General features: G+C 29.4%; 3 protein-coding genes across 4 annotated transcripts; all 3 read right to left on the reverse strand.

Annotated features, from left to right (window-relative positions):
• Positions 1–356: 356 nt before the first annotated feature.
• On the reverse strand, positions 357–2651 carry LOC115712736 (uncharacterized). 2 transcript variants are annotated; one of them, XM_030641082.2, is made up of 3 exons: positions 2060–2651; positions 1500–1618; positions 357–700 (listed from the first exon to the last, which is right to left on the reverse strand). In XM_030641082.2, the coding sequence occupies exons 1-2, from the start codon at positions 2463–2465 to the stop codon at positions 1548–1550; spliced, it is 477 nt and encodes a 158-aa protein (XP_030496942.2). In that variant the 5' UTR covers positions 2466–2651; the 3' UTR covers positions 357–700; positions 1500–1547. The 2 variants fall into 2 exon arrangements, with proteins under 2 accessions (XP_030496942.2, XP_060970755.1); XM_061114772.1 differs by having other exon boundaries at positions 604–1618; positions 2060–2626.
• A 2854-nt stretch (positions 2652–5505) lies between these two features.
• LOC115711992 (putative FBD-associated F-box protein At5g56690) lies at positions 5506–7613 on the reverse strand. Its single transcript, XM_030640193.2, has 3 exons — positions 6231–7613; positions 5940–6128; positions 5506–5810 (listed from the first exon to the last, which is right to left on the reverse strand). The coding sequence occupies exons 1-3, from the start codon at positions 7407–7409 to the stop codon at positions 5679–5681; spliced, it is 1500 nt and encodes a 499-aa protein (XP_030496053.2). The 5' UTR covers positions 7410–7613; the 3' UTR covers positions 5506–5678.
• A 767-nt stretch (positions 7614–8380) lies between these two features.
• LOC115715254 (phosphopantothenate--cysteine ligase 2) lies at positions 8381–11020 on the reverse strand. The gene is made up of 8 exons (XM_030644095.2): positions 10654–11020; positions 10545–10589; positions 10362–10450; positions 9858–9910; positions 9668–9727; positions 9463–9564; positions 8881–9000; positions 8381–8799 (listed from the first exon to the last, which is right to left on the reverse strand). Exons 1-8 carry the CDS (start codon positions 10947–10949, stop codon positions 8551–8553), a joined length of 1014 nt encoding a protein of 337 aa, XP_030499955.2. The 5' UTR covers positions 10950–11020; the 3' UTR covers positions 8381–8550.
• Between the last annotated feature and the right edge of the window lie 4712 nt (positions 11021–15732).

Here is a 15732-nt window from a genome sequence, read left to right on the forward strand (position 1 = left end):
GTTTCTATGTAAAATTTTGTAAAAATGTTAAAAAAAAAAAATATTTTAAAATGTAAAAATAAAAAAATCTCATAGCATTATTAGTCAAATTTATTTAAGATTATACATTTTCATTTTAGTATAATATAAGAACCATTTCTTACAATTTGATTTTTATAGTTTCAATTTCAACCATTAATTTTATTAAGTAATCGAGTAAACCAAAGTGACCAAATGAAAAGGATGGGTTATCAGTTAGATAAATAAATAATAGTAATGATAATAAAATAAAAATCATAATATAACTCCTTATAGAAGGAGCATCACCTATTTTATTTTAATGTAAAAAGTTGAATAAATGAAATAATACATTCAACTACAAAATTAATTATATATATATAAAAAGAAGCAACCTTAAAATAGGGAAGGAAGAGTTCAAAATAATAATATATAACAAAAAGCATCAAACATTATATCTTATCTTACTATGTTTTTTTAATTAAGAAAATACACATTTCATATCATTATTCATGCTTCTTAATCTGAACCCACCACCAGTTTCCATCTGTACACAACAACAACAGACCTTCCTTCCCTTTCATGGAAAATAACAGCATCTACTCATTCTCATTCTCTCTTTGTTTTTTTTTTTTCTTTTTAAAAAACTTGTTCTTCTACATTAATTTAATTTACAAGTCTCTCTCTGTGTGTCTGGATAAGCCTGCATTTTCAACATATCATCATTAATTAGAATAATGTGTATATATATACTTATTGTTAAGTTATATGATCTTAAGCTATCAATGGCATCACTAGCCTAATATCAGAACAAGAATGATATAGCCCGATGGGTAATACTCCACGTTTGATATGAGGTTTAGATTTGATGGGAATGGAAATGACAAACTTTCAAGTCAAAATGGTAGTAATGTTAATCCCCTCTAACTCAAACTCGCGTAACAAACATCACATTAAGTGTCGTTTGGTTGGAAGAAATGAAAACATAGCTAGAATAAGAATGACATTTAAATACTTTACATAAAACCAACCAAACCCCACCTTAAGAATGATAGAGACTAACAAGAACAATAGAGAATGTACAAGGGCAGTAGCACAAAAATAGAGAAAGCTTTGTATTGTAATCTGATATTGTAGCAAGGAAATTACAGACAAATGATCCATAGACATAGATAACCTCTCAATTCATTGCATAACCTTCCCATTCTCTTTAGTATCCTTTATATAAATATATATATACACTGTTGTATTCCCTCTCAAACTCTACCCTTAATACAAAGACCCATATATCCTTTTATTTGCTATTGTCTCTCTCTCACCCTATTAATCATGGGGTCTAACAAAGAAACACAAACTTTATAACAATGTAAACTTTCCTTTTCAATTTCAAACACAAGCAAGCAGAAGCATGATTATTATTATTAGTATTATTGACTCTAATCTGACACAACACAAAGTTCTATTATATATATATAAACAAGAAAGACATTAAGAAAACTCACCCCAGATGCCAAATTTTCAGAAAGACCACAAAAGTAGGTTGATAATCCTTAATCATTCTCTGGTTTAGAAAGTTTATTGGAATTTTCCTCTACTGACTCTATCTGATGTGTGGATGCACCTGCAACAAACCAAAAAACACAAATACTAATTCATTCACCTTCAATTGCATCAAAATCTAATGTATGGATCAAAATTAGCAAGTATTTTAAGCTCAATTTAAGCCAAATTAGAAAAATTTTGAAATGTGAAGCAACCAGTTTATGTCATCTAACAAGACAACATTTTTCAATTTCTCAACCTAAATCCATATGTATATGTATATATATATATAAATATTTATATGAATAAAATTCTTCTAATCCCAAATCCAAAAAGACAAAAATATTGAAATTGTAACCAAATCCATGAAAAAAAAAATCCATCTTTTTTATCAAATTGTCACCAAATAAAACATACCATTTACGAATCAAACCAAATTTGATGATCAAATCCAATAAAGGAACAATTTTTCATTTTTTACGATTATCATTTTCGTCATAATTAAGATAAGAGTGCAGACCTTGAACGAAATAATCGGAAGAAGGCCAACCCCTAACAGTGGTGGTGGACATAGATTCCTCCTCAGTCAAAGGATTAGCAAGCTTCTCAACCAGCTGGGTCAGCCCATACTTACGGGATCGCGGGGGAGGGACCCAGTACGATGATCCAGGCCTAAAGGGGAGCCAATCGGGAGCGGATCGGCGCACGATAATACGGTGGATGGCGTCTTCGAGCTTGGTGAGAAGGGGATCGGAGGAAGAAGATGAGGCGTCGTTTATGTCGGTGAGATCGTTGTTGGGCTGAGAAGGCAAACTGGATTGGGTTCTGTGAGATAGGAGGATGGAGGAGGACGATGGGTGTGGGGATTTGGGGGTAAAGTGACGTGCTAAGGTTAGGGTTAGGGTTTGGGAGACAGATCTTGCCATTTACAGAAGGATTTTGTTGAAGAAGAAGAAGAAGAAAGAGAGGTTTTTTATTTTGTTTAGTTTTATCTTTTTGGGGGAAATGATAATTATTTATATATAAATAAATATAAATGGATAATGTGATCTATTTGGGACTTTGTCTAGTTTAATCTCAAATATATTAGTTATTTATTTTTCAATTTTTTTTTTTTTATGATAATATTATATATGGGATTGGGGAGGGAGGGAGTAGTAGGTAGGTACAATGTAGCATAGCATAAAGAAGTTTTATTATATCTTTCGCTTCATTTTCCTACTCAAAAATGATATATTTTTTTATAGTAGTATTTATTATAATTATAATTATAATGTTAAGTGTTGAAAATAAGTTTAATTATTTAAATTTTTTTTAAAATTTACATATTATAATTATAACAAATCCTCTTATAAAAAATGATAAAAAATATTACGATATATAATTTCAAGAGTAAGATTGTAATTAACACCCCTTTAATATAATTAGAAACTCTACAAAATTTAATAACATATTTAGAAATCAATAAAAAAAATGTCAAGATTAATTTTTTAAAAAAATTATGTTTTTAAATATTAATTGACATTTTTTATAATATTAAAAATAAAAACAATTAGTATATTGGTAATTAGGCAATATAACTGCTCTTCGCACGGCTAATTTAATTTTTTAAGTATTATAATAAATGGTTACTTAAAAATATAATTTTAATGTATGGTAAAATTATAAATAAATTAACTTAGTATATTGCTTAGTGTAACATTGAGCATTAATGAAAATTTTAAGAGAAATTCAAATACAAGAAAAAAGCTTACGAAAAATAAGTATAACAATGCAATGAACCTCTCAAAAAAATTACAATCAATAAAAGGTAGTTGGGAATGATGTAGCAAATAGAAAGAAAAATTATATATTAAGAAGTCGTTAAAAGAATATTAAATTAGTTGTATATTGATCAATAAGAATAGGCATACCTTTAGGAATTAGGATGTGAGAGTGAATAAAAATCGTTATTAATGATAGATTTTATATAGATTAAGAAAAATCACAATTACATTAATTTTTTTTCTAATTAATTAATCAATTATATATAGTTTTTTTTTCTAAAAAATAATAATTAGTTTATGTTAGATATTTTTATGGAAACTTTTTTAAAATAATAGTAAAATATTAATTTGTAGATTAATAAAATGTTAAAAAAAGAAAAAATTAAGAGGTTAAGAGAAAAATAGTTTTGGGATTTTAAACCGCAACATCACCGCCTCATACTGAGCATAATATTATTGTTCATTATATTTTACATGTTGGTCTTTTTTCTCTTTTATTTTTCTTATTCAACTCAAAATGTTACAGTAGAAAAAAAGTATTATTTAACTTAATTTCTATCAACAAATATCTAATTCTTGTAAGTTTATTATTACGTATATAGTAGAGATTATAACTTTCTATAAATTTGCCATTTTTCACCCTACCATAGAGCTTTTATTATTAATCATTTTTTCATTTATACATTTATATTTGGCAAAGTTCACTTGTGAGTTTATATAAAGCAAATAAAGGGTATAATTTGGATCTCTAGTTTATGTGGGAGAAACTCACATTGTTTATATGCTTTTGTTAATTCTAAAACACTCTAAAGTCAAGAGTTATAGTATAAATAAACTAATACATTTTAATTTGAAAGGTAAACAAATTTAATAACACTACTTAAGATTTTTGAAAAGGATACGATCCGATTTCCCATCTCAAAGGTATATTCTAATTTCAACTTCTTTGCACTAGCGTTTGGTTGGAGGTAATGAAATGGAATGGAATGGAAAGGAAATAATTTTCATTCCATTCCTTTGTTTGGTTGCATTTTAAAGTATTGGAATGGCATTCCAATGGAATGCTCTTTCCACCATTTTGGTGGAATGGCTATTCCATTTTAAAAAGGAAGGAATGACCATTCCAATGTAACAAGAAAAAAAATTTAATTATTTTTTTATCAATTTTTTTTATGCATTTTAAATTTTATTCCATTCCATTCCTATTCTTATTCCCATTGTCATTCCTATTCCTATATTTTCATTCCTCTCAACCAAACGCCTCCTAAATTCTCTTAGTTCTTATTTCACTTTCACTTAATCTTCCAAATTAAACTACTGAACTGTTAACAAATTTAAAATATCATTCGGTTAATTGTCACCATGGACTACTTATGTGCGTCACGTTTATATTAGTGCACCTAATATTATTTTTCAAAATTTATTTTAAAATTAAATAAAATTATAAAAGTAAAAAATCAAATAATTAAAAAAAATATATCATAAATTTTAAAATAATAATATTAGGTGTACCAATATAAACATGTCACATGTATAAAAGTGTATACATAAGTAGTATATATTAGCAATTAACTGTGAAAAATAGAAGACACCTTAAATTTGGTAACAATTCACTAGTTTCAAAATTTTTACACCAAAATTTAAGCTTACAAGATTAAATACAAATGAAATGATAGTTAAGAGAGTTTTTTTATTTATTTTTATTATTATTTTCCAATATGCTTTGCTAGTTTTGCCTCTTTTCATTGGGTTCCAAAATTCTAATCTTTAGATTCAATTTGAGTATTTATTTTGATGGTTGACATGTTTGTCCATTAAGCTGAGTTATTTTCTTATCTTTTGTTGCTATTATGTTGTACTTAATTTAATTAATGTATATGTTATGTTATACACTATCTCTTTCTCTTTCATTAACCTCAAAATTCTTCTTAATTCTTATTTGACTTTCTTAATTTAATTATGCCAAAAAAATACTTTTAAATGCATGTAAGTTTTGGATCCTATCACATGGGCACATTAATAAGAGTAGCAATAATAAGAATTAGGGTAGGAGACTTGAAATATTGAAATTACTAATATTGTTTTATCAAACTTGTACTAAATCTTATAATAATGTAGATTAAAACAAATAAAGATATAATAATGTAGATATTATTGCTATAATAATGTAGGTACCACATTGTAAGGAAGCCTCCAAGAGTTTAAAAGGACTGAGTTTAACTTAATTATTATTATTGATAATAATTTAAACAATAATAAATATAAAGAATTTTGCCTTACTCATAATAAATATACAAATACATTTAACATGATTGATAAAAACAACCCTTTAGTTGGTTCGTTTGTTAATAACTTAATTAAGTTTGTGTATTCTTAAACTTGGCTAACCTTCTCTATATCATTTATGACCACAATGATAGACTCAAATATTCTGTCATATTCATCACTATCACACATGTTGCTTATTTCTTCATATTTCAAAGACAAAGATCCATCTTCATTAAACTGCATTTCAAACATAAAATAAGTTTTAAGAAAACATTGTTATTCGCCATTGTTGTTGTTGGTTAATAGCAAAAACATATAAAAATGTCATCACAATACAAATTCTAAAGGCAATAGGAGTAGTAGTACCTCGATGAAGATTTTAGCACACTCTGTCTTAAGAACTAGTGTTTCTACACAAGGAAAAAGCTTCATCATTGCACCGACAAGACGAGCATAATCTGCTATTGGGAGTTTTCGGTTTGTAATAGTTAAGTGTTTCGCCTCGTAAAAAGGATCAGGAAGCAAATTATAATCCCTAAGTTCTTCAGTAAATCCCTAAACCATCACAAAAGCAAAAAGCAAGCTTGTCTGAATTCATTTGAACGAAACAAAATAGTAACAAAAGCTTAGAAATCAAAAATCAATGTTGTTACCTACATGTATGTAACAATGCAGCTTCAATGCATTGCATTTGCTAAAGATTTCAAGGAAGTTTCTCAGCTCAACGAACCAAAACCATTCGGTTCGCTCAATAGAGCCCGTTGCCAATTCAATTTCAGCCTTAACCAATCCAGAAGAAGAGTATCTAAATGTTGACAACTGAAAAATAATCCCACAATATCTAAAACAACAAAGATTAGGAGTGTTGATCTCAGCTTTCAACAACCCCCAACAACTTTGAATCCTCAAACTCTTGAGATTCGAATGAGAGATCACAAAACTCCCAGTCCCAGTCAATCCACAATCAAGCAATGCCAAATTCTCAAGCAAAGGAATTTGCTTGATGTAATCATCAATGGCATCAGGCTGACCGAAATCCGCTCGCTCAATTTGTAAACTCGTTAGTAATCTACAATTCAAAAACCTAACAACACCAGGAGAATTCAAAGCCCTAATGTACACAAAAGACTCAAGCTTTTCGGCTTTGATCACAACATTCGGGGCCGAAATGCCATAGTATTTGACCTCTAATGTTCTAAGTTTAGGGCAAGAAATATGAAGCTCAGAGAAACCAAAGCAATAATCCAATACTAAATTCTCCAACAAAGGAAAACATGACAACAAATTCTTCAAACTATTATCATCTATACATGAACAACTGAGTATAAGCTTCTTCAAAGAAGAGACTCCCACTAAAGAACCAGCAATTAAAATACCAAAGCTTTTCAGAGACAAAACGTCGAGCAGTTTGGGTTCAAAAAGAAGTAACCACAAAGGAGTTGAATTAAAGAGAACCCAGAATTCATCAGAACAGCTTTGAAGTTCAATTACCTTAAAATCACGCTTAATAGCCATGGATACGAGCTGAACGAAGCGAGAGAAGGATTGGTCGTCGGTGATGTTGGCGCAGAGAGAGAATTTGTGGACGTTGAAACCCCTGTGGTTGCAGCGTTCGAGCCAGAGGGCTAAGCTTCGGTGGGCGTAATCGAAGAAATGTGTGGCTTTGAAAGGTAGTTTAGTTTCGTCGATGGAGAGAATGGGAGAGGAAAGCCAGGCTGAACGCCATGTTTTGGAGGAAGCTGAAGCTCTAATGGCGTCCTTTGGTGGGAGATGAGCTAGGATTTTGTGAATGAGTGGCTCCGGCAAGAAGGAGGACGGTGGTGATGGTGGTTCCATGGTTGGGTAAAGGTTTGAGCTTTGAATTGAGTTCTAGGGTTTAGCTTTTACCAGAAAGAATCAATGTGGCCATTGTAGAAGGAGAGAGAAACGACAATGTTACTGAAGAAACGACAATAATCTTGTCAAACATAACAACATCTTTCTCCAAAACGACATCATTCTTATCTCACATTATCTCTTTAGTGTCATTGTTTATTTTGTAAATTTTGGTATATACCAAATCTTATTTTCTTTATACCACTTGGGGCTAGCTCAAGTGGCCATAGGTGGGTGTGTGAGTGTTGGAGGTCCTGGGTTCGAGTCCCAGGTAAAACATGATGTAATATATAAACGCTTGAATCAAAAAAAAAAACTGGTGAAATATTCTCTTTAAATTATTAAGATTGTTAAATTTAAATTTTTTTGGTCAATTCATTTAACTTTACTAATTTAGTAATTGTTTATGTATTAAATTATGCTCCCATATTTATTAAATCATACCCCTCGAACTTTGACATGTCTCATATTTATCAAATCATACCTCTCGAACTTTAACATGTATCAAATTATGTTCTCTGAACTTTCATCCATATTAGACTTTCTTAAATTAGACGAGAATACTCAAATTCAACAATATCAATAGTTCGAGAGATTTTTAACGATTTTAAAAGTTCAAAAAGCATAGTTTAAAACATGTCAAGAAACAAAAACCCTAATTTGCTTAAAATAATTTATAATAAAAAAAAAGAATTTAAAAAGTTTATTTTTCACACGTATAAAATAAAAACAATAAAAATACACATACAATAAACTGTTTGAATTATGTTTTTAGAACGTTAAAATTTTATAAATTTCTCAAAAATTTACAGAATATCTAAAATAACTATATTGTACACAAAATAACTACCCCTTGCACACTATAGAATGTCCCTACAATTACATATCATTATTTGCTAACAAATAATTTATGAAAATAAATAAATAAGATGGACGTACAACTGTTAATTTAGTCTGTCATTAAGATTAAATTATCTCATACAAGAGGTGAGTTCATACAAAGTCAGTCACATGACAATGTGACAGTATATTATTGCTTGATTATTTCTTCAACAAATTCAAAATAGTAAGTTTTGAGGCTTAGAATTAGAAGATATCATCATCAACATAGATCAGAATTGGTGTTAATATGGGTTGAATGCCTTTGAACAAGAAGTTGAATTAGAGGATGTTCAACATCATCATCAACATCCAAATTCATGTCTCTCCTAACTCTAATATTTTCAGTCCTTGTCACAACAACAACCTCTTCTTTCCGAGTTGACAGCTCATTCGCTACCACCATATCCATCTTGTACTTTTCAAGAGCTGCAGCTGCCTTCTTCAACAGAATCTTTGAATCTGTCTCCAACTGTTTCAACAAAACACAATCACAGACAGAATCTTTTGTTTTTATTCAACAACAGAGAGAGGATGTTAATGTTAGTGTTACCTTGAATGAAATGAGAAAAGCCTTTGGAGCCCAGTGTTGTCTTAACACAGGTAACATCTTTGGCACTTGAGCAAGTTGCATGTTCAATGGCCCAGATGCTGATTCAATCTTATGTTCTGCCTAAGAAATTCAACACTCAACTCAACTAATTCTCTCTATTTATAACAAGGAAAATCTTCAAGAGTAAAAGAATAAATCCCTGGTGATGATGATGGTGACCAAATACAATTGTTAGGCACTAGGATTTAGTATGGTGTGCTAGCATATAATAATAAATAAAAAGGGTCTATGAGTCTTTATTTGGGAGGGTAGTTTTAAGTGAGAAATTACTATAATATATAGGAGAGCAAAGTTAGAAAAGAGATATGCGATGTATTGAGTGAAATCTCTATTTGCATCAAAGGGGCCTAAGGACTCCCATCAGTTTGTAATTGGGTTTTCTCATACTATTTATTTACTGGTTTTGTTTAAGTTTGGAGTACTCGGATTTCATCAGAAATTGTTGTTCACAAAAACAAAATATCATATGAAGTGGACACCACCATCACCATATGGATATGGTTTTAAGAGATTGTTGCTAACCATGGTTTGCCAAGGAACATAGAAGTCAGAAACAGCAGCAGCTAGATAAAACATTGCATTTGGTCCATGTTTGTTGAAAGATATTGCAATCATCCTCAACATCTGACCAATTAATTAATCACAAAGTAAAGTAGACTTATAAGTTCTTCTTCTTCTTCAGAACAGACTAAAAACAAAGAAAGAAGCCATCATGAACGAATCTAACCTGAAGATACTCAAATATGGTTGTGAAAGGAAGCTTCAACAAGAAGCCATTTTTCACAGCCTGCAATTATTATATATATATGTAATCATTCATAACATTGAGTAATATTCACTCTTCTCTTTTGCAGAACTGAAATGTAACAGCCAAGAAAGTAAGAAAATGAATGAATGAATGAAGTAGAGATAAATACAGAATGATGGTCAGCAATGGCCCTTTTTACTGCTTCAGAATATGAGTCCTGTACTGAAGAAACATGAAACCAACTCATTCTCAGTGTCAGAACAGAAGAGAAGACTCTCCTAAAACTAAAATTAAAGAGTTGTTTCGGTAACCTTTTTTGACATTTAGTAGAGTTTTCTTTTTTTTTTTTTATGATCGCGTATGTTATAGCCGTTTAAGATTACCTTTCGAATAGTATACATAAATAGCTACAAATTAGGTGTCTGCCAAAAGATACTACACCTCCCTAAATAATTGTTTCGGTGTATTTTCTATCTGTTGCAGCATTCCAGATAGATTTTAGATTAAAAAACTTTCTTGAATACCGAAACAAAACCACCACTTTTTTTTTATTGAAAGCAATGAATAAAATCATTGAAAAATATAATAACGTTATACAAGCTAGTTATGATCATGTTCATGGCTGTGTACTATAGATATTTCCAAATCTTTATATACAAAAAAAAAAGAGTACCTTTGATGTGTGATTCATCATCAGTTAACTGAAAACACTGTAACAAAGGATCATCTGGAAGAGAACAACAAAAGGGTTGGAAGGTTCCCCTGAAATGAACAAACCAAACCAAATTCAATTGAAGCAATTGAAGAGAAGAGAATGAATTTGAGAATGAGATGGGTATTTATTAGTATTCAGTACCTTCTATAGAGAAAGATAACCGAATATCCAGCCTTAATAAAGTACCTGAAATGAATAATAATGAATAATAATAATGAAAATATAAGAGAATAGAGTTGAATAGAATTACTCAGTGGATGTTGCTCCTCTGTGGCCTGAGCTGAAATTATCAATGTAGCGAACACAACGTTGTTCCAAGGGAACAGTGGTTCCACCTGATGTAACACACACAATCCTTCTTCTTCTTCTTCTTCTTCCTCCATTTATGTTCATCTCATTGAAACACTCTAGCTTTGCATTGATATCATTACCATTGTTCCTTAAAGGAGGAGCTGAATTGAAAAATGATTGGATTTCTCCATCTCCATCTTCTTCCTCAATTATGTTGCCTTTGTCCATTGCAAATTCAGAAACCATGAAATTCATCAAACAGACAGACAGAGAATGAATGAATGAATGAATGAATGATGAGAAAGCCCAATTCCAAATCTAAGCCCAAATAATCAGCCTGGCCCAAATTATACATATTCAAAAATAAAATATTCATCATTAAAAAATTAGTAATTTGGGTTCTGCTAATAATACTTAATTTATAATTCTAAAATTTTTGTAGGTATTTAACAGTTAAGTGTTCAGTAAATTGTCATGTGTCAATCCTTAATCAGTCAAGGTCATTAATTTTTTGTTTTAAAAAAATTTGTTTAAATATATCAATAAGAGAATGACACGTGAATAATGACTTGACATTTAACGGCCAAGTACCTATAAAGTTCTACAAATATAACTAAAGTATTATTACCGGTAAAATTAAACTTAAGTATTTATTTACAATCGGGAGTTATACTTAGGTATTTATGCCACAAATTACTTTTGAAAAAATTATAAAAATATGGTTGTACAGAATTTTAAAATTTAATTTACAAAAAATACGGTCTTTTAATTTATTTTTATGTTGTATTTTTGTTGTTGATTTTTTATTATTTATATATTATTTTTTATGTTATTTTCTTATTATTTTATGTGTTTTTATAGAATAATGCAAAAATATAAATAAAAAACTTTGAACATAAAAATGTAAAATATTTACCAAATATAACAATTTATATAATTTTTACAATAAAATATAATGGCTGAAACTGAAATTAATAGAATTAGCAAACAAAATTAAGAAGCATGAATAAATAAGCTAAAACTTGGGTGTGTGCGTGTCATTATTTAGTAATGAAATGAGTAGTTTATTTATCTTATATATGATATTTTATTTCTACCCATTAATTATGTGGAATTAAACTCTAATAATTTATAAGATAGTCTGGCTTATCTCAAAATTAATTGACTATGAGAAAAGTATATGACTATCTTTTTTTGAACAAAACTAGCTAATACATTTCAAAATCTATAGACAAGAGGCAACCATTGGAGGGACGCCGAATCGGAAAAATAGGGTGCTATCATATAGCTTTGTGAGTTGGAGATAAGCGGACTCGAACCGCTGACATCCGCCACAGGGTAAACCACTGCCTCTCAGGCCCCGGACTGATTCTACCATAGAGGCCAACGACCTCCATCTCAAGAAGTAGAAGTTTTACAACTTAAAATATTCTTAGCTATAAAATATACTATTTTATTCGCAGAACGTGACTGAAATGACACACTGACAATACTAAATTCTATAATCTGACGTATATCCGCAACGCAACCACTAAATCTCATTCCTCGCCCAAATAACTCATAAATCTTATATATATGTTATTATCTTTTCACCACCAACAAAACAAAATATATATATTTTTAATTCTCAACACTCCAATAATTTATTTAGTTTTTCTTCTCTTAACAAATCTTGACAAAACACATTATTAAAATGATAGTTTACCAATAATTTAATAAAAATATATATGATATGTATAGAAAGGGTTGAGTTAATAATAATTTATTTATAACTTTTAATTTATTAATATGTATATAGATGAGAGAGAGAGAGAGAGGTAATTTGTAAATTTGATCTGCCAGGTTGGTTTTGTCTTGGATTAGTTTGCATGTGATGGTGATCTACTATATACATATATATTATATTATATAAATTTATATATATAGTTTTACCAATATTATTAATAAAATTTAATGATCTCACATGCATGAAAACATAATAAAGTATTTCATTCAAAAGAAAAATAATGACCCCTTTCAGAAAAAAATAAAAAAGGAAAAATGCTCCATCCACAATTTAACCTATAATATTCTATAGTTAATTAATTTTGCAATTATTCTCTAATTAGTCTAATATAACTATTAAATTGTTTTGATATTTATCCTACCAACAATTAATCATTTCATGACAAGTCTTTCTTACCATATATATATATGATTGATTAGGCATTTACAATAATGACCATTCATCTTCTTATCTTAATTAATATTCTTCTTCTTCTTACTATTATGATTATGATTATAATTACTCATGTGGTGTTGATTGGTTATGACCTAAATTGATTATATGTCTTAATTAATCATTTTCTTCTTCTTCTTCCACACAATATTGTTTATTATTGTTCTGCATATATTGTATGAACAAAATAATTTGTTCAAATTAATATTACATTTTACCAAGAAAAAATGTTGTGAGAGAAAACACATTAATTAATACAAAAAAAAAAGTATAAATTTTCTTACAATTCTATGAGTTACTTCTTTAAATATACTTATAATCATTTAAATTGCTATTGAAAAAATAATGTATAGTTAATATTTTTAATTATTTCTAATTTTTTATACAATTAAAAAAGATTAATTATTTGGGAAATTGTAGATATAGAAGTGAGAATCCTTGAAACAAATATGCCTTTAATAATTTGTTGATTCAAATTAATAATGTTAAGAAGAAGAAGCTAGTCACCTAGACCTAATCTAAATATCAATATCATTTTCAATAAGTATATATTAATTCTAGGGTTAATACAATTTTAAATTTTATATTTTGTAAAAATTATCGATTAGACTTTTTTTTTTTATAAAATGATAAATTTATATCCTATTTTTTTTTAAAAAAAAATTGTTACCCTAAATTTAATTTTCAATATTTTTTTAATATAACCAACTCGAAAAGTTTTTAACATGAATATACAAAAAAATTACTCAATTTTCTCATAACAAACTTAGATCGAATTATTATTAATTTTTATTTTGACAAAAGAATCAGTTTAAAATACTATTTTGTACAATTTTAAAAAATAAAAACTCAAATTTATTATTTTTTTTTTAGATGAAATATCAACTTCATTAAATAATTTAGCATTCTGAATACAAAAGATGTAAGAGTTCACCAGAAATAGAAATATCAGAAATGCTACGATCAGATTGATACCGAGAATGTCTAGTAACATAATGTGCTACTCGGTTTGCTGATCGTCTAATGAAAAATAAATTAACATTTGGGAGGGTAGATAACAAAAGTTGGCAGTCTTTGATTAAAAAGTCGAAAGTGGACCTCATTGCTTGGTTGATTCGCATAGCTTGTACTAAAACAAGACTGTCCGTCTCAATTTGAACATGTTGTCAATTATTGGTCTTTACCCAACTGAGAGCTTCTTTAATCCTCATGGCTTCAACAACTTTAGCTGCATATCTTCCGCCATGGCAACCAGCCTGTGCTACAACAAGGTGACCAAGATGGTTTCGGACAACAATTTCGAAACCATACTTGTTGTCGCTATCAAAGAGTGTTGCATCTACATTAATCTTGATTGTGTTTTCTGCGGGTCTAGTCCATGACTCAGTGCCATCACCGATGCTTTCCAGACAGATTGATGACAACGAAATTTTATCATGAGCTTTATTCCAGTGATCAAGAGCTACTTGTGCAGAATTGTAAGCACGTCATTAACAGAGGAGTGTTTCTTTTTCCAAACAACCTTGTTCCTAGCCTTCCAGATCGCGCAGCTATACATGGCAATAAGACAAATCATATCAGCTTCAGCTTGCTTAAAGATGGTCTCCAACCAATTGCCGAAAGAACCGCCAGGATCAAAAACTACTGGAGTTGCACATTGGCTCCAGCAATCAAATGCAAACGGACAAGAGATGAGGGCATGGCTGATGGTTTTAGGTTGTAGATTACAAACAGGGCAAGTGACTGAAATATCGACATGCTTGATCACTAGTTGGACACAAGTTGGTAATGTACCTGTAACGACTCTCCACAAAAAAGTTTTTGACTTTTGGGGGAACCTCCAATTGCCATAGTTGCCGCCAGAAGTCTGAGTTTGCAACCATCTCTTTGGTGCGCTTTTGTTGTTGGAGCATGTTATGAGCACTTTTGACCGAGAACTCACCTGTTTTTTTCCCTACCCAAGACCATGTATCAATGGAGACATTTGAGCTTAGTGGGATGCTCAAAATAAAATCAGCATCTCGATTATTGAACATATCTCGTACAAGGTCATTGTTCTAAAAGCGACTATGCACATAAAAAAGGGAGCTAAGATGCTGGTTCATCAAACTAATGTGTATTGTTGAAATATTATTTAATAAAACAGAAATCAATAACTTTCAAAATGCTATATACCCTTAATTGTAATTTTTACTAATTAATTATTAAATTCTCATACTCACATCACCATTTCAATAGTCAACACAAGAAGATAGATACCACCACCCTTCTTACCCGCTTCACCACTATATTATATATTATATATATTATATTAATATGGCTTTAGCTTAATTAGCATCAATTACGGGACAAGTTAATATATTTTCTTAATTTAATTAATTTATTTATTAACCATGCAAAATGTCATTATAAATCCACACATATACATATTAGTTTGTGTAATAAATGCGTATAATTCTGTTTCAAAAAAAAAAATGCGTATAATTTAAATGTGTATGTAATATTACTCAAATAATTTTAAGTAAGAATTGTATTTTTTTTACAATATGGTTGGAATTAATTATATGTTATTATTTTGTGTAAAAATGAAAAAAAAAAAAAGAGAGAAAAGAAATATATGAATTTAGGGAATTTGTTTTCCACAATTTTGTCTACCTCCTCAATCTCCGGACGAGCTATAAGCTTAATTAATTAGTAATACTTGTTAATTCCTAATTCATATCAATCTATATACATAGTTTTTTTTTTTTTATTATTTATATATATATAAATAATTTATTTTTGAAAAGATATATGGAGGAGACTATTAGTGAAAAAAAA

Source organism: Cannabis sativa, chromosome 4 (assembly GCF_029168945.1).
Source record: "Cannabis sativa cultivar Pink pepper isolate KNU-18-1 chromosome 4, ASM2916894v1, whole genome shotgun sequence".
Taxonomy (NCBI): domain Eukaryota; kingdom Viridiplantae; phylum Streptophyta; class Magnoliopsida; order Rosales; family Cannabaceae; genus Cannabis; species Cannabis sativa.

Bases quoted from the DNA above. Each gene is read 5' to 3' on its own strand.
- LOC115711992 (XM_030640193.2), bottom strand. From the start codon at position 7,409: ATGGAACCACCATCACCACCGTCCTCCTTCTTGCCGGAGCCACTCATT. The intron at 6,129-6,230 runs GTAGGTAACAAC...GTGATGGTTTAG, and splicing joins AGCTGCATTGTTACATACAT to GGATTTACTGAAGAACTTAG. The intron at 5,811-5,939 runs GTACTACTACTC...TTTGAAATGCAG, and splicing joins GTGCTAAAATCTTCATCGAG to TTTAATGAAGATGGATCTTT.
- LOC115712736 (XM_030641082.2), bottom strand. From the start codon at position 2,465: ATGGCAAGATCTGTCTCCCAAACCCTAACCCTAACCTTAGCACGTCAC. The intron at 1,619-2,059 runs GTCTGCACTCTT...GGTTTGTTGCAG, and splicing joins TTCCGATTATTTCGTTCAAG to GTGCATCCACACATCAGATA.
- LOC115715254 (XM_030644095.2), bottom strand. From the start codon at position 10,949: ATGAATTTCATGGTTTCTGAATTTGCAATGGACAAAGGCAACATAATT. The intron at 10,590-10,653 runs GTAATTCTATTC...TATTCATTTCAG, and splicing joins AGAGGAGCAACATCCACTGA to GTACTTTATTAAGGCTGGAT. The intron at 10,451-10,544 runs GTACTGAATACT...TGTTCATTTCAG, and splicing joins GTTATCTTTCTCTATAGAAG to GGGAACCTTCCAACCCTTTT.